Source organism: Equus przewalskii, chromosome 1 (genome assembly GCF_037783145.1).
Source record: "Equus przewalskii isolate Varuska chromosome 1, EquPr2, whole genome shotgun sequence".
Classification (NCBI taxonomy): domain Eukaryota; kingdom Metazoa; phylum Chordata; class Mammalia; order Perissodactyla; family Equidae; genus Equus; species Equus przewalskii.
This window is the reverse complement of record NC_091831.1, coordinates 84,707,591-84,725,581: the sequence shown is the minus strand read 5'-3', so window position 1 is coordinate 84,725,581 and position 17,991 is coordinate 84,707,591. Positions and strand designations below refer to the sequence as shown.

Sequence of the window (17,991 nt, the reverse complement as noted above, 5' to 3'; positions counted from 1 at the left end):
AAGCACATAATGAGAGAGAAAAATATAAATCTTAAAGGCAACCAGAGGAAAAAGACCCAGTATGCAGAATGAAATAAAGATAAGAATGGCAGCTGATTTCTCATCAGAAACAAGGCAAACCAGAAGTCAGTGAAATGACATGTTTAAGGAATGAAAAGACAAGAGGTGGAGAATTTATCACATACCAGAACTACAAGAAACTTAGATGAAATGGACAACTTCCTCGAAAGGTGTAAACTACCAACCTTCACTCAGAAAGAAAGACATAATCTAAATATCCTTGTATCTACTAAAGAAATTGAATTTATTGTTAAAAATCTTCCCAAAGGGGATGGGGGGGAACTTCCAGGCTCAGATGCCTTCACTGGTGGATTCTGCATACATTTAAGGAGGACATAATATCAGTTCAATACAAACTCTTTGAGAAAATTGAAGAGAAGAAATTATATACCAAGTTATTCCAGGAGACTAGCACTCCTCTGAAAACAAAACCAGACAAAGGGTTTACAAGATTAGAAAACTACAGACTACCATCCCTTATGAACATAGATATAAAACTTCTTTAAAATATCTTAGCTAATACTTTGAATACATTGAAACATTATTCACAATAGCCAAGACATGGAAGCAACCTAAGTGCCCACTGACCGATGATTAGATAAAGAAGATGTGGTATATATATATATATATATATATATATATATATATATATATACACACACATATATATATACACACAATCGAATACTGCTCAGCCATAAAAAAGATGGAATCATCCCACTCACAACAACATGGACGGACCTGGAGGGAATTATGTTAAGTGAAATTAGCCAGATGAAGAAAGACAAACACCAGATGATTTCACTCATACGTGGGATATAAACAAACATATGGACAAAGAGAATAGTTCAGTGGTTACCGGAGGAAGGGGACTGGGAGGTGGGCACAGGGGGTAAAGGGGAGCACTTAAATGGTGGCAGACAAGTAATAATGTACAACTGAAATTTCACAATGTTGTAAACTATTAGGAACTCAAGGAAAAAAAAAATCCAGAATCTGAGCACATCTCACTCCCTCTGCTCATACCACCCCGGGCAAAGCCACCATCAGCTCTTACTGAAGGCCCTGATTTTTAAACTTTTTTTCCTTTTTTCTGCCCTTTCCCACTCCAATCCCCCCAGTGTATTTTCAGTATAGAAGTCAGGGCGGTCCTTCTGAAACATGTTTCAGAAGACATCACTCCTCAGCTCAAAATGCAGCAGTGGCTCATCAGCTCACTCAGAATAAAAGCTAAAGTCCTTGTAGTAGGAAATGCAGCCAAATCTCCTCATGCCCTTTCTCACATACTTCAAGCCATTGTCCAATTATTAGGTATCTGCCTATAATTTCACCCCTCAATTGTCACCATACTTTCCCATCCCCGTGGCTCGTTGCTGTGACTACTTCTGATCTGCAGTACACACCCCTCCCAGGGCTGTGTTGTGTGAGCTGAGGTACAAAAATCTAATGGATAAGGGAGCCCCTCTTCCTGAAGCCAATATCTGGAGCAGGAAATGGCATTTTCTATTAAACTGAACCATTATGCTAAATTGGAATTTCCCTTAGAGGCACCGTGCTTTAATGATATGAAATTCCATAGTGAAGTGCCTGGCACACATGCAGCTTGGCCAAGGGAAATGACTGAGAAGCAATTTCTTGACTCTAAAAATTCTCATCCACAGGAGGATATAAACAGTCCGGGGGAGTTAAAATTGAGGGAAAGAGGATTTAGTGAGGAGCATTTCTCTGAGGGGAGAAGAGAACTTGGACGTGCTTCCACTCCCTATAGGACCAAGAGGGGCACCTGCTCCCTCATTGCAAATCCTCTTGGAGGGCCTTCTTTAGGGCCATTGAAAACTCCCACAAACAGAGCCAGGGCCTTGAACAAGCAGGATTCCTTGGGTTTCGTCATAAAAGCCACTCGATGTTGTCTTCCATGCGCCGTTGGGCCCACTCATTCCCTTCAACTCGATGACAATTTGGGACGGTTTCATGACTTCTTTGTTCATTAATTAGGGTTAACAGAAAATTCTCTGTCACTTTAAGTTGCAAAGCCAAGTTTTGATTCAGAAATTAAAATGATCTAGTCCAATATAATAATTGTAAGATTTACTTGGCTTGGTGCAGAAATGTTGACCCTTAAAAGACATACGTCAACATGAATCTCCCATTACCGGAGGATGGGGCTGGTTCAGAGGCAAGTACTACATGGAGACAACACAGGCTTTGGAATGAGATCAACTCGAGCTTAAAATCCCCACTTGTCTTTATCCAGCCGTGATAGTTCACACCTTCTCTGAGCCTCGTTTCATTATTTGGACTCTAGTGTTAAGAATACTCTCACAGAGGTTGTTGTAAAGATCAAACCATGTAACAAAAGACTAATATATCTGCATCGAGGACATGAGCAAGCAAGCCACAAAGCTAGAAATAGACATGAGCAGTAAATATTTAAAGTGTTTGACGTGCTAATAAGCAAAGAAATATAAATTAAAACAATGTGGTGAGCCTTTTTTCATCTATAATAATGATACAAATGAAAAATGTTGATTATATTCATGTTCACGAGACACAAGATTGGGATGAGACAGGCACTCTGACAAAAGGGGCTCAGGCTCTTTGAGATCACTCATGCTTCGAAACAATATTTTTACCATCATTAGAAACCAGAGAGACGTCAGCAGATCTAGCAAGAAGGATGTAGATTTCAGCATTACTTTCAACAGCATTAACTAAACTAAGTTTCCAAAAATGGAGATCTGCATAAATTATGTCGTCCAAATGACAGACTACTACGAGGCCATTAAATATTATCTCAAATGCTATTTACTGACATGATAAAATGTTAATGATATATTATTAATTGAAAACAGTTGGACACAGAACTGAACATAACAGGAAAACCTCAATTTGGCAAAATAAACTATATATCTGAGGCTGTTTGAAAGGATAATTCATGGGCACACTAATAGGCATTTTGTTTTACTATTGTAGAAGAGTCAAAAAGAATTAGAACAATTTTTCTCTGCTTTTCCTCTGTCCTGTCCCTTCCCTTCCACCACATGCACTCACACACACCCTCAGAAGCCAACAACACCGTATGCTCCAGAAAGTTTGTGCTCTTCTTTCTCCAAGACGTTTTCTTTCAACAAACAGGTGAACTCAGAAATGATAGTTGGCTGTGGAGCTTCTGTGGCTTAGACAGTGGGTGTGGTCCTAACGGCCAAAGCCAGGAGCTTCTGGCAGAGATAGAGAGGGGGCAGAAGAGGAGCTTGGCAGTGGGGGGTGGGGGGGTGGGTCTCCCCGTCTCCTAATACACATCAGTCCTCAGATGGGATATCGGAAAGGAGTGGCCGGTGGCCAGTTATGGAGGCTGGGTCCCAAGCATTAGGTTCTCTCAGGCTCAGAAAAAAAAAAATCAGTCTGCCTAACGTTGAGGACCAAAGTGGATTAGAACTCCCTGAGGGTCTACAGAAATCCTTCTATGATTGATCTTGACAGTATGAAACCCAGGAACCTTTGCACAACCTTCATGAGGGCAAGGAGGAAGCTATCCTGTTATAAGGGGTTCAAAATTTTTGCCATCCCTTTAAATGAGATTTCATGGACAGACTTAATTTGTTTTGAAATAATGGCTATACAGCATCCAAAGCACAGCATGGCACACAGTAGGTATTCAACGATGTGAGTTTCCTTGCTTCTGAGGGCAATCACTCAACTTGCTGTTCTTACAATGCTCTACCACAAACAAGCAGAAATCTGAGGGTAGGGAGGAGGCCATTCAGACCCCATTGGCCTCACAAGGTGAGTTCTTCAGCAGTCCTTGACCAAGAGCCCCACTCTGCACCTGGCCAGGAGGAACACCATGCATGATGATGGCAGCACCTGGCTCCCTCAGCCCCTCATCACCTCCGAAGCTGACAAGCCAGTCTCCAGTGATGCAGGAAAGTGCATCTTAGTTCTGATCACTGACTATTAAAGGGTTTCCTCACGCCTGTTTCTGAAACTACAAGATATTCATTTGAGATTCTTTACCCAGCTCTAAGAGACAGGCTGGTCCAGTTCACATAACATCCTCTGGTTTGAGACAATGCAAGAAAGAACGAAAGCTGAGCCTGCTGTCTCCATGAGCCTTCAAACATCATTTAAGACACTTCACTAGAAGTTCTGGTGGCTTGAATTGTCTCCTGCCTCCATTTCTGCTTCCACCTTCCAGCTTTGAAAGGACTCTCCTTGGGAACCCCACCAGGGGCCTGCTATACCCTATGCTGCGTGTGAAGGCAGCAGCCGCGTGTGTATGTATGTGTGTGTGTTTGTGCGCACAATTGCTTCTCGCCTCTCCGCGAGATGAATCCAGCCTGGCAAAGGAGGTATAGTGTCAGGGTAGAAGGCACAGATGATAGGGTCTTTCTGGCACAAGCAGTAAGTTCATGCGAATCCATCAGAACCCATTTGTGGGAAGAGCGATGGATAGGAATGCAGAAAGGTAGAGACACTATCCTTTAGTTTTCAGTCACATTTGCTACACGTGGTAATTAAAGCTATTTTTAAAACTCTCCAAGCGTCAGCACTCCTTTCCCAACCATTCTTCTGTCAAAACTCTGCAAAACGACAATATACTTGTTGGGAACAACTGACTCACGTCTGAAACGTGGAATCTGATTCCACAGTAATGGTAGAGGCCTGGCTGAGCTTGAACTTGAACTTTGAACTTGACTGCAAACTGCAGAGGATCCGGAGTGTCTCCTATAACCACGGCCTACCTGTAGTTTAGTGATCCAGGAACACATGTTTTTCACCCACGATACTATAAGCCCTCCCAGGGTGAGGAACACATGCCTCAAATTCTCCTATGCATCCCCAGTGCCTCATAGGTATTTGGTCCATGGAGATAAATGAATGATAGATTGTCAAGAGTTATATATCTTGGTAGGGAGACAGGACTTGGAGGAAGAGGTTAAGGACCGCTGAAGAATCACAGCCTGAATTCTCTGGGGTGTTGGAGAAGAAAAGGTCATGGAAGAAATCAATAGTTGTTGCAAATTGCAGGGAGGGTTATTTGAGCTGAGTCTTATAGGATGCATAGGAGTTTGGAAGGCAGAGCTAGGGAGAACTAAGGTCCCCACAAGCCCAGAACATAGTTACAGAGGTTGTAATTCAGGTTCATCCAGGCAATGACTCAAGCCATGTCCCTATTCCCCTGCCCACCTCATAAAGACATGGAGACCTGGCATCAGTTCCTTAACTCCGGGTGTGCCCTTAATTAAGTCCAAAAGATGAACTTTCCTGCAGGACATCAGCTATTTGTTAGTAAGAGGAGGTATCTTTTAAGAGTGCTTGTGTTACAGGCTTTTAATTAATATCAGCCCTGATATCATTTCCCCTACATTGACCCCAGCATATATGGGGTTAAAACCAAAAGCACTCATTCTCTTTCCCTGTTTCTTTAGTTACACTCACATGTAATTATCTGTTTCTTTAACCTTTGACTCCCTGAGCTTCACAACCAAATAGAAGTTACAAATTGTTAAAGTCCAGGGGCCTCACGCTGGGTTCACACTAAAGTTTGGACTAATCACGGGTCCTTGAAGTTTATTACAGGGAAACTGATGCCCAGAGAATATCAAGAAGCTGCAGCTTCCCAGGCCCCAGCTCCTTGGCTTCCTGGCGCCAGAATCCACCATGCACCATGGATGCAGACAACCAAGGACCTCCACCTATAGACTTCCTCATCTCACCACCCCCATCTGCCTTGCAAACAGCCTCACAAGACCAGATGCTGCCCGATGGGAAAATGCTGACCAGCTGGGTCACAGGCTCCCCATTCCCTACCAGCAGGCACATTCCTCACAAACTTTTAAAAACCCTTTACCCACTTCTTAATGGGGAGCCAGCGGTTCTTAAAGAGCTAGCCTGCTGCGTGGTCCCTTTGCCCAACAAAGAAAATAAAAGCTGATGTTTTTCCTTTTCACCCAAACCTCTGTTCTCATTATTTGGCTTGGCACCGAGTTCAGAGACTGAATATATGCCAGGCCCTGTGATGGGTCACTCTGGTGAGTTATCTCATTTAATCTTCACAACTTTCCTATGAGGCAGCTATCATGAACCCTACTGAGCAGATGGAAAAGTTAAGGTTCAAGGAAGGAAGTGAAACAATTGGCCCAAAGTCAAAGAAGTGGTGAGGGTTGGAGCCAAATCATATCCAGGGTGTGGTCCGAAAGACTGACCTAGAACACAACAGTACGTCACTGCTTTCTCAGTACTGCTCCCCAAATCCGCCATCTGTGCAGCTCCAAGTGCCCTCCCCCTGGGGCTTAGAAAAGGGCTTAAGAATGAAATTACATAACAATTTCCTCATGTATCTGTAACCATAAGTGTTAAATCTCACAGATTTGGGGCTGAGAAAGGAAAATAGATATATTCTGATTAACAAATGGAAGTACATTTCCAGTAAATACTGTTTGTTCCCTTCAGATACTGTGCATGTGACATGTATTAGCTGATTTGTGTGGGCTTTGCAGACTTCTTTCACCTTTTCCATAGGAGATTTTAAAAAGAAGGTGCTAATATGTAAAATAACATAAAGGGAAGAAATCCAGTCATAAATAATAAAAGTTTTATAATAAGACTTTTCATGACAAGAACTATATTATTGCTTCCCAATTATGAAAAAAATCAAACATTGCTGGTATTTGGTCATGTATTTAGCATTTAGTGAGTGCTGTGTGTGAAGGGGAAAGAGAAGAGAGGGGCAGTGTGGTATAGAGTATATATTTCTTAAATCTGGAGTCACTCACACCTAACTTCAAATCTTGACTCTGCCACTTACTAAGTGACATTGAAAAGTCAGTCCACTCCTCTGAGCCTCTGTTTCTTTATCTGTCAAATGGAACAGTACAAGTTGAAGCACCTAGAGACTTGGTCCTCCAAGCCTTCTGCACATTCACCCCAGGTCAGCACAGCCTCATGGCAGCAGCACCTGACATCAGCGGTCAGTCCTATCTCTGAAACGGTCTCTTCACTTGGCTTCCAGGATTCCACCCTCTAATGACCATATACAATACTCACATTAAATGTAAATTATCTAAGCACTTCAATTGAAAGGAAGACTTTTATAATGGATAAAACAAAATGGCCTAAAGAGACATACTTTAAACAAAAGGAAACAAGCAGGTTAAAAGTAAAACGATGGAAAAAGATACATAACGCTAACACTAGTCAAAATAAATCTGAACTAGCTGCAGGATTATCAGATAAAGTATAGCTCAGAGCAGAGGGATAAAGAAGGCCATTTTGTAATAACAGATCAATTAACCAAAAGGACATAAAAATCCTAAACGTTTATGTGTCTTGTAACACAGCTTAAAATATATTAAGCAACCACTTATTAAACTACATGGAGAAACTGGCAAACTTACAATTAAAGTTGAATATTTTGATACCCCTCTCTCAATAATTGATAGAACAAATAGACCAAAAAACCATCAAGGATGCATAAGACAGAAACAACACTCTCAGCTAAATTGACCTGACATTTATAGAACGTTCCACACCGCAACAACAGATTATACATCCTTTTCCAAGTGCACATAAAACATTTATCAAGAAAGACAATATACTGGACTATCAAATAAGTCTCAATAAATTTCAAAGGATTCAAGTAATAGAACCTATGTTCTCTCACCACAATGAAACTAAATTGAAAATCAATAAGAGGAAGATACCTGCAAAAAATCCCCAAATATTGGAAAACTAAATAACGCACTTCTAAACAACCCATGGGTCAAAGAAGAAATCAAAAGATAATATAAAAAGAATTTTGAATTGAATAACAATGAAAACACAATATATCAAAATCGAGGGGACACCATCAAATCACTTAAGGGGAAGTTTATAGCACTAAAGGAAAATAAAGTTCTCAAATCAATGATCTCAGCTTCCCCTCTAAGGAAGATATAGATGGCAAATAAACACATTAAAGTTGCTCAGTATCATTAGTTGTCAGGGAAATGAAAAGTACAGTCACAATGAGGTACCATTATAGACCCCTACAAGGGCTAATATCATAACATCTCATCAAACCAAGAACCGAAGAGGATGTGGAGCAATTGGAATTCTCACACAACCTGGAAGTTTCTTAAAAAGTTAAACACACATCTACCCTACAACCCAGCAATTCCACTTGTAAATATGCACCCAAGAAAAATGAAAGCACATGCCCACAGGAAGACTTATCCATGAATGTTCACAGCAGCCTTATTTGTAGTCACCAAAAATCTAGAACAACACGAATGTCCATCAAGGCGTAAATGGATACCCAAATTCTGGTATATCCATATATTTGAATACTCCTCATCAATAAAAAGAAAAGAACTATTGCTATATATCGCAATATGGATGAATTTCAAAATAATTATCAGGAAGGAAATAGCCACAGCAAAAGAGAAAACGATTCCATTTATATAAAACTCTAGAAAATACAAATAAACTGTAGTGCGAGAAACAGGTTGCCTAGGGAGTAGGGAAAGGTGATGCAGGGATGGGATTACAAAAGGTCACAAGGATGCTTTTGGAGTGATGGAGATGCTCACTACCTTCACCATGGTTACAGTTTCACGGGTGTACACATAGGTCAAACGTAAGTTGTACACTTAAATACGTGTATTTGTTGTATGTGAATTAAACCTCAATAAAGCTGTTAATTTTTAAGTAAAAAATAGATTTAAAAAAGGGATGCTTAAAACCAGTGCCTGGCTCTGTCTAATGTCTGATAAATGGCAACTCCTGTTCTTCGTTCTGGGTTCTCAGCTGGAGCTCCAGAGGAGGGTAAGATGTGGTCCCTGTCCTCAAGGACCCCTCAGTGGGGCTGGAGAGAGAAACAGGCAAATCGATTACAACGAACATAATTGCTTTTGAGTGTTACTAAATTAAATGTGCAAATTGTAAATGGGGACTTAACATCCAAACAGAATTGGAAACTTCAAAATGAAAGGAAGCAAACGAATTAAATCTTTTTCCTCCCTCTCTTTCTCTGTGTCCCAAATAGAGATTTCCTAAAGCTATTTGATTCAGCTTTCATATCATGGTATTTTTTCTTGTTTTCTTCAATTAGTGCATTAGCATTCCTTTCCCCCACATTATACACGTGTAGCCTAATCTCGTTTTCATTTGTTTTATCTCAGCGTGTGTTTTGGGGTAGGAAGATTTGAAAGTCTGGAGTCACGTTCTCTGGACTGTTGATGGAAGTCCCCTCAGGGGTAGGTCAAGGTCTGTACCCAAAGCATCCTCCTGGAGGATCTATTGGTGACAAACCAAAGAAAGTGATAAGGCGGAGCCTGGGGCCTAAGGGCCAACAACAGGAGCGCACTCTGGGCAGAGGGGGCTGAAGAGGTCCAGACACTGGGATGACCCTGTGCTTGGGGTGGTGGAGACCTCTTAGGTCAGAGCAGCTCTATATGACATGAGGTAGCAGGAACTGAGACCAGAAGGGGCTCTGAAGGCAGCTCATGAACAGCCTCACGGGACACGTGGAGGAATTTGAGCTCTACCCTATGGCCCTGACACTGCACCACCTGCCAACAACCTGTTCCAGCACAGAGGTGAGCACCTGTCAAGAGGAAAAGCACAGGCATGTGTTGGAAACACGACAGCATGTGGCAGGCAGTGTGTACCGCCTCATCCTTGGAAAGCACGGCATGCATCAGACACCAAAGATGCCTGCCGAAGGCACCTGTTTCACGCCATTTAAGTTCTCCACCCTCCTTGATCACAGAATCCTTTTTCCACAAATCACCTGCAAAGTAGCAGAACACGTGTTCCCCCAGCACAATTTGGACGCTGCTGTAGGAAGCCTAGCCAGTGCTCCCTCTGCCCTCCTCCCTGGCTGCTCCACCATTTACCAATGGCTGGGTCCAGGGGCAAGGGGAGCAAGCATGTGCCTCAGAAGAAAGCCTGTACCGCATGGGCCTCATAATTCAGGCACAAGAAAAGGAGGTGCATGGAGCACAGGGTACTGACGGCTGGAGCTCCTGGAGCAGGATCACAGCTTTCTGACTCCATGAAGGAGTGGGATGCTTAGAAATGCCTCTTCCTCCATGTGGAGGCAATTAGACAAGCAGCAACAAAGGGAGGAAGCAACAGGCAGACACAGTAGCAGGAGGCTTAACCCAGCGTCTCCTCCACGTGTGAGCCCTTCATGCTGGGGACTCCGGAACCTGAGAGAAAGGAGTCCAACACTCACTTATGGGCTGTTCAGGGAGTCAGGGATGTGCATAAGGTCCCCAACACAACATAGCAGGGGTGAGCAGTACACAACAGCAGGAGAACGAGGAACCCTAGTGGGGAAATCCAGGAAGACCTTTCATCAGAGTCCATGTTTAGCAGACCCCTAAAGGAAAGATAAGTCCTTGACAATCAGAGATTCAGGAGGGGCATGCAGGCATAAAGGGAAATCCTGGCACAGCCCAGAGCCAGGAGAGGAAAATAAATATTGGAAGCAGCCAGTCACCGATCTGCCTGCACGGATGAGCCATGGGACAGTGAGCAGAAGGGGAGAAGTCAGTAAGGCTGCAAAGGCATGGTCAGGGTCATCCTGGAGTGGGTTCTGGGGCAAGGAGCCTGATGTGGGCTTTTCTCCATTGGCTAGGGAGCCAACCAGAAGGATGGGGACACTGGTCCCTGAGATTGGAGCACAGTGAGAACCAGGTTAGGGGGAGGAGAATAAGCAGAGATGCACTGAGCTGGAGGTGATCATGAGGCTTCCAAGTGGCTGAGTTAAGACGGCATCTGAATCTCTGGGTCTGAGCTCAGAGACAAGGTCTGGAATGGACATGGGATGTGGGGGTCATCAACATATGCTGGCAAGGAGGCAGGGGTGCCAAGGGCCTGCCAACTGCGCCTCGTCCCTCTTAGAACCCACCTCCCCCTGGGCCCCTGTTGAGCCACAGATCACGGCTCAGGAGCTCACTCACTGAGAAAACCTAAGTGCAAGGGTTATGCATGCTATTGCGCTGCTTGTTCAGCATCTTATTCCATTCCCACCAAAGCGTGCTTTGTCTCCAGGTCTGGAAGAGCTAGTTTAACAATGAGAGGTGCCCGCAGCAAATGGAGCACTCCACGTCTGCAACACAGTTGGTTCTGGAAGGAGCTGGAAGTCACATACATATTCCATAAAAGAATTTCCTCTGAAAAGTTCCCAAGAGGCCAGACTATGAGGCGGCACGTCTCCTGCCTGGACGCAGAGCCTCGCGGGGAGGACATTCTCCTCTGTGTCCAGGCCCCACCAGCACTGAGGACACCTGTGAGTCACTGGGCCAGAGGGACAACTGGCTCACCTGGATCTGCTGAGGCCACATGGAGAGGAAGCACTCCAGCCCAGCTGATAAAGAGGTTCTGGAAGACACCTAGCTCAACCAAAGTCAAGTCTAATGGGTCCTGACCTGGCAGCTTCTGATGAGCAGCCCCAAGCGGTCCCCTCTGTCCCCAAGACTCGGGTCTTCATCGCTGCCTCTGTCTTTTCTCAGAGGCTGCCTGGGAACTGCTCATCAAAGCAACTTGCTCTATCCTATGGACATGCACCTGCCTTCAACCAAACCTTTTCAAGAATCAACTCTCTGTACCAGACATGGAGGATTCAGAGATGAGCTGGATTCTGGCCCTGTCCTCAAGGGACTCAGGACCCAGTGGCCTCCATGACTATGGGTTCATTTTGCTTTCCCCAAGTTCTTTCAAATCCCCTACCCTCCACCAAGCTAACATGTAACTTAATCAGTCCATGAAAATATAGTTTACTCCCAACAGCACTGCTTGCCAGTGTCCCCACAGTGGAGCCCAGAGACCTGGAGAAACTATCGGTGAGGCGCACAGACTCACAAGCTTTTCTCTGCACCCAATTACCCCTTCTCCAAACAGGCCTGTCACATGCGGCACTGATATTCACAGGTGAGGGGGCAGACGCATTAAGAAAGCCACTGTGTAGAGAAAGCAACAGAAACACATGCCCTTAAGTGTTTATCTTGAATCTGGGAAAATACATTAAGCGAGTCAAATGCAGAGGGAGAAATGGAGGACGGAGCCTGTGAGGAATGAAGGAAGCAGGGGGCAGAGCTGGGGACCACCGCGCAGGCCTTCTTGGGGACAGAGCCACGGACCTGGGCTCGTCTGAGCAACTGAACTTCTTCCAGAGACATGGGGAACAGCTCAGGAAGAGAGACGATGGGGCCCCAGTGCAACGGCTGAAGCCTGGAGACAGCTGGACCCACCAGACACCCGCCCCTGACTCTCTTCCCACCTTGTTCTGTCCTAGTCATCACATACGACAAGCAGAAAAGCACCTGGGATACTGTTTGTTTGTGGTTCCGTATTTGGATAGAGCCTAGAACGACACAGCTGTCACAGAACTACAGGACTTTTGCTCCCAATGGGGCCATGGGTGTGCTGGCCCAGGGTGCGCTGCTGAGCAGGGAGTGACAGAGCCGTCCTCCTGGGGAGGCTGCTCCAGGGGCTCTGATGAGTCTGCCCCCACCTGACTCCTGGTAACACCCAGGAAGCCCCACGTTCCAGCCGCACTGGGGTGCCTCGCACTGGCCCGTCTGAACTTAACCTCAGCCCTGAAGAGGGAGTCAGGAGAGACAGGCAGAGGACGCTGGGGGTGGGTCGGAATGCAGGGGAGAGAAAAGAAAACAGGTTAGAAACATAACAACGCAGCACCTTTTAAGACAGGCAGCAGAGAAATGCTGGCTATCCAACGTGGAAAAGTCACCAAAAACACAAAGACTGCACCAGACATTCATCTTAAGGGGCACACGGAATGCATGCTTTCTCTAGAACAAAGAAACCGGACTGCAAGGAACCTGCAGACAAGCTGGCAAAGCCCAGAGGATTAGAACTTCCCAAGGACCAAGGAGGACTCATGCAGGCTCCAAAGAATAGGGAGGCGGCCATCATGTCCCTTCTAATTACCAGCACAACCATCCGCAACAAGGGATCAATGGACAGTGACCACGCATGTCTCCAACAGGCCCGCGTGGACGCGGAGCTAATAAGATGTGAATTTATGGAGGAAAACCATGAAAAGTAGGCCTTGCCGGCAGTTACTATCTGATACTACCTGCAAAATTATTAAAATAAGCCACCCAAAACCATAGGAGCACTGAGCTAATGAAGAAACACACATCATAAAAGAATAAATTACCGACATCATAAACCTTGCATCTTCTAGAATGAGGCCATTAGAAGTTGATCAGTTAATTTAAGAGCAGCTGAAGGCTGCAGCTTTGATGGGAGCACGCACCAAGAAACCTGTCCCAGACTCAGCTCTGTTAATGCACCCGGGCTGCGCTGGTGGGTGCTTCCTGAGTGGATACATGAGCAGAGGGGAATCTGCGGGGAAGCTAGGGCATGTGGTCACAGGCCACTCCCGTGTACTGCCAGCAGCCTGGAGGAGGCCAGGGCCAGCCAGAGTGTCACTGGTGAAGAGCAGACCACACCATGATGAAACCTTGGTGTTCCCATTCCTCCAAGGGCCCAAACCAGTGGGATGGCCAGTCACGGCACACTCCCCATTCATCCTCTTTAAATGGTTACACTGATCCCCACCCCTACGAGTTGCATGAGAATGTGTGCACACACATTTACACTCATACATGCATACACACTTGCACACACATGCACATACCCACACATACACACATACACACACTCACACACACACTTAAGCATGCACACATATCCATACACCCTCACACACACGCATTCCCACATACACTCACATGCATGCACTCTTATGCACACGCTCACACTCACACACAAACCTTCAACCTCCAGCATGAAATGCAGCCTCCATCCCCTCCTCATTCCTTTGCCCCACCCCCGTGCACCCCATTTTCTAACCTGCCCTAATCTTTCCAGCCTCTGACCCCTGAGGGGCTGCCTCACCTCACCCCCATATCTAATGTCTGACATCACTTCTTTTTTTTGTTTTATTGAGGTCATATTTGTTTATAACATTATCTAAATTTCAGGTGTACATCATTGTATTTTGATTCCTGAATAGATTGCATTGTGTTCATCACCAAAAGTCTAGGTTCCATCCATCACTGTACCCATGACCCCCTTCCCCTCTGGTAACCACCAATCTGTTCTCTGTATCTGTGTTTGTTTGATGTTGTTTTTCTCTTTGACTTTTGACTTCGTTGTGGACTCAGGTCTGGATTAGTCCCCAGTTCCCACCTGCCTCAGGTGAGCATCTTGGTAGGTCAAGTCCAACTCTCTGACCTCCTGTCTTGCACCGTGGAGCCCTGAAATTCACTCCAGCACCCCAAGTCAGAGCCGGACCTGAAAGGATCACTCTGGGCTTTCCCAAGGGGCAGGGGGCTCGGTGCGGGCTGCACCCCTCACCATTCTGGGGCTCTTACCTCGTTCACAAAGACCCAGTGGCTGTCCTTGGAAGCCAGGTTGGTCTCCACGGCCTGCAGAGAGAAAGAGAAAATGAACATGAACAGAAGCGAGCCAGAAGCTGGCAGACACACAGGACGACTGCCGAGACGGGGTTTGATAAACATTGTTCTTGGAGAATTTTTTCCTCACAAAACATGCCACCCCCCTGGGACCAGCTCTGGCTGCCTCCACCAAAAGACGCTTCATTTGAACACAGACATCTGCTTTCCTGCTGTTGGTCCGCCCTCTCGTACACCAGCCCCGAGCAAGGTTAGAAGCTCGAGTTCCTGCAGGCATCACAAGGCCACAGGCGTGGGCAGCCCTGCCCCACCCCGCCCCGGGAAGGCCTGCAAACACCTTTCTGGAGGGGCACTTAGGGGATGAGTCTCATCATTGCCCAAGGCGAGAGAGTCAGGAATCTGAAAGGATGGATTTATGGCAGCTTGTCCAGTGGTGCTGAACACACTCGGAAAATGGCAGCTCGCAGCTGGGGCTCTGAGCTGCCTTCAGCTGTAGGACCCATAAAATTGGCTCTTTCCTGCTTCTGGGCAGTGACCCCACCCCATCACTCTCTCTTATAGTACTCTGTGCTATTTCTTTATAGCACTTGTCATTTCTGTGCCTGAATAGTTATCAGTTTTTTATTTCTTATTGTCTATCTCCTCCACCAGGTTGGAGTCTCCATGAAGTCAAGGGCCACGTCTGTTTCGGTCACACTTGTGTCCCAGAAGCTTTCACTACAACCAGCACATGGCAGGCATTCAATAAATGTTGTTGACTATGTGATTGACGTGTTGGAGGGCCAGGCAGGTAGGACCTGGGTACTTATTTTGTTTCTCATGTTTTTAGGAGTGCTTTTTCCCTCCTTTAATTGGAAAGCCAACAGATGGAAAGAAGTAGAAGAAACGGATAGTTTTCAAGCATGTTCTGTAAGAATACTCAACAGTTTGCAGGTGCCAAGTCCTTGGTGGTTGCCAGGCACTGGGCCCAGAGGTCTACAAACCTGGGAGAGACCTATCAGATTGTGGCCCTCATGTATTTGTTTCCTTGTTTGTTTATGTAGTTTTGTATTCTTGTAGTGTAGTTTTTATGACTCGTTTTATTTGAAAAAATACAGAAAAATAAAAATGTTCAAGTCACCGCCTGTCCCTGTCCCATTTTTTAAAAATGTGCTAAAGTAGTGAACATGCCCCCATTTATCCCTCCAAATTCCTCCCCCAGAGATTGTCTGTGGTGTCCCCTTGCAGAAGTTTTTAGGCACATCTGCAAGTACGTATCTCCATACACACATCAGACGGACGTTTTCATTAAAATGAGATCATGAAATACACAGCAGGATAAAACTACTGCTTTTGACTTATACTGTATCAAGAATATCTTTCCTTATCAATACAGAGATCCTACTCATTCTTCTTGACAGATGAGACATAGAAGGGTAAGGAGCCTGCCTGTTCCAGTGACCAGCCATAAGTGGGACTGCCATTGCACAGGGTTCAGTTAGAACCACACCTACACAAGGAAGGGCAAGTTTGCTGGCCAACACAATAAGCAAGTGGAAATAGAGCCCACGGGAGGACCCAGGCCAGCTCCAGCATCTCAGTCCTTTATGGACTGCTCCCTCTAGGACACCAAAGGTCGGCATGGGGGACTTTCCTAGACCATGTTGGGTGAAGGACACAGACTCTCCTTCTTTAGCCTATGAATAAGAGGGTGCCAGCCTCCACAAAGACAAATGAGGACAGGAGTCTGGACTGGGCTGGAAGGGGATTGCCTCCACTGGCTGTCATTTAACCACTCTGGTCTCCATCTATTCATCTGTGAAATGTAGATAATGCTCGCCCCCTCTTGTCGGTCAAGGTATGTAAAATTTTAAGTCCTTGGTCTCAAGAAGCAGCAAGCACACAGAATGGTGTCCGTACAAGTCCCAAGTGTTTCCCACAAAGCAGAGATGCAGGTTCCACTTCTGCTCCTCGACTCGCCCCGATTCTTGAATCCTGAGAGTCTTTTCTAGCCACACAGGTTCTTCTCCTCTTCATGAGCCATGCCCCCACGAAACCCTCTCCTCCCCAGGATAGATGAGTTATGTCTCTCTCCTCCCCTACCTCAGGAAGAAGACTCCAAGTGTTCTCTCTCCTCCACCTGAGAGAACGGAGTTCCGAGAGATGCCAGGCCCTGAACCTGGATACCGCATGGGGCCACGTCCCAAACACCTTCTGTCTCATTCCACAAACTCAGTAAACCAGACCCTCTCCACAGAAGCCACGAGGACTCCAGAAGAGCAGCTCTCTGAGGAGCCTTCTGACCCCCAGGCGGGTGGAGTCACAGCCTCCCAGTCCTGAGCTTCTCTCCTCTCAACACTCAGACTTCCCTGCATGCCTGCAGAAGCCCAGAGGCCCGGAGAGGAAATCCGGGAGGCCGATGTGGACCCGGGGTGCTCTGAGAACACACAGCAGCACACTGCTGGGCTCCGGCTTGCCTCCACTCCCAACACTTCCGCATTTCCATAATGCTCGCTTGGCACGCTTGTCAAATCTGCACATGACACAGAGCTGAGAGGATGTCATACGCCTGAGAAAGCTGGAACATGGAACTGACTCTAAGGAGACATAGTTTAATAGGGCTGAACTCAAAGTCCTACACTTCGGCCCAGGGGCAGAAGGGCAAATGTGGAGAGGAGATTTGAAAGTAATACCACTAAGTAAAGACCACGGGATAGCAGGGGGCTGGCGGTCTGCTCTGTCCTTTGGGGGGTTGACTACTGGGCTACCCTGCTTGATGGAGGACACTGCAGACTGGAATCTGGTCATGGAGTGGGACAGTGTAAACTAAGGGCCAGTTCAAGTGACCAGCGATGCTTAGCAGCCAGGACAGTACAGGCGTCTTTAAACACACACAGAACTGTCACGTGCAAGAGAGACTGGAATTGCTCTTTGCAGCCTCTGAGAGTTGAGTTCGGACCAACGTCTCCAGTAACCAAAGAGGTAGATATCAAGTCAGCGTAAGAGAGAACTTTCAGACTTTCCAAGTAGTTCAAGACGGAACGGGCTGCCTGAGGAGCAGCGAGGTCTCATTGCGGGAAGTGCCCGAGTGGCAGGCAGACAGCGGCGCCATGGGACGTAGTTAAGTATCAGCGTGGAGGTTGACCATGGGTGGGGGTTGAGACCCCATCACGCACTGACATTCTGCAGCGGTGATTCTCAAGTCTGGTTGCACGTAAGAACCTCCTAGGGAGCTTTGAATAACGTGGACCGCCCGGGCCCCACCCCTTGGGATGCTAATTCACTGGGAATGGTGAGGTGCCTGCCATCCCGTGTCATCTCAGAGCTCCGACCCTGACTCTTGGCCTCCGGGGCAGGGAGCCCCGCTCCAGAATGGAGAGTTCTGTGAATCTGAAGGGACAGGTGCACCTGAACAGGTAAGAGTCTCTGTGCATGTCCCCGCAGGAGCCAGCCGCGCAGAGGACCTGACTCAGTGGCCGGCACCTTGCAGGGAGCGGGTGGGAGCCCTGATTACTCT

At 46.3% G+C, this 17,991-nt stretch overlaps 1 protein-coding gene across 3 annotated transcripts in view; it reads right to left on the bottom strand.

The window, feature by feature from the left end:
- GRID1 (glutamate ionotropic receptor delta type subunit 1) overlaps nucleotides 1–17,991 on the bottom strand; it is a 671,187-nt gene that overhangs the window by 232,235 nt on the left and 420,961 nt on the right. For all 3 annotated transcript variants that reach the window (XM_070616293.1, XM_070616307.1, XM_070616296.1), the window contains one exon: nucleotides 14,454–14,507. In XM_070616293.1, coding sequence (XP_070472394.1) covers nucleotides 14,454–14,507 — 54 coding nt within the window. The remainder of the gene's footprint in view (nucleotides 1–14,453; nucleotides 14,508–17,991) is intronic.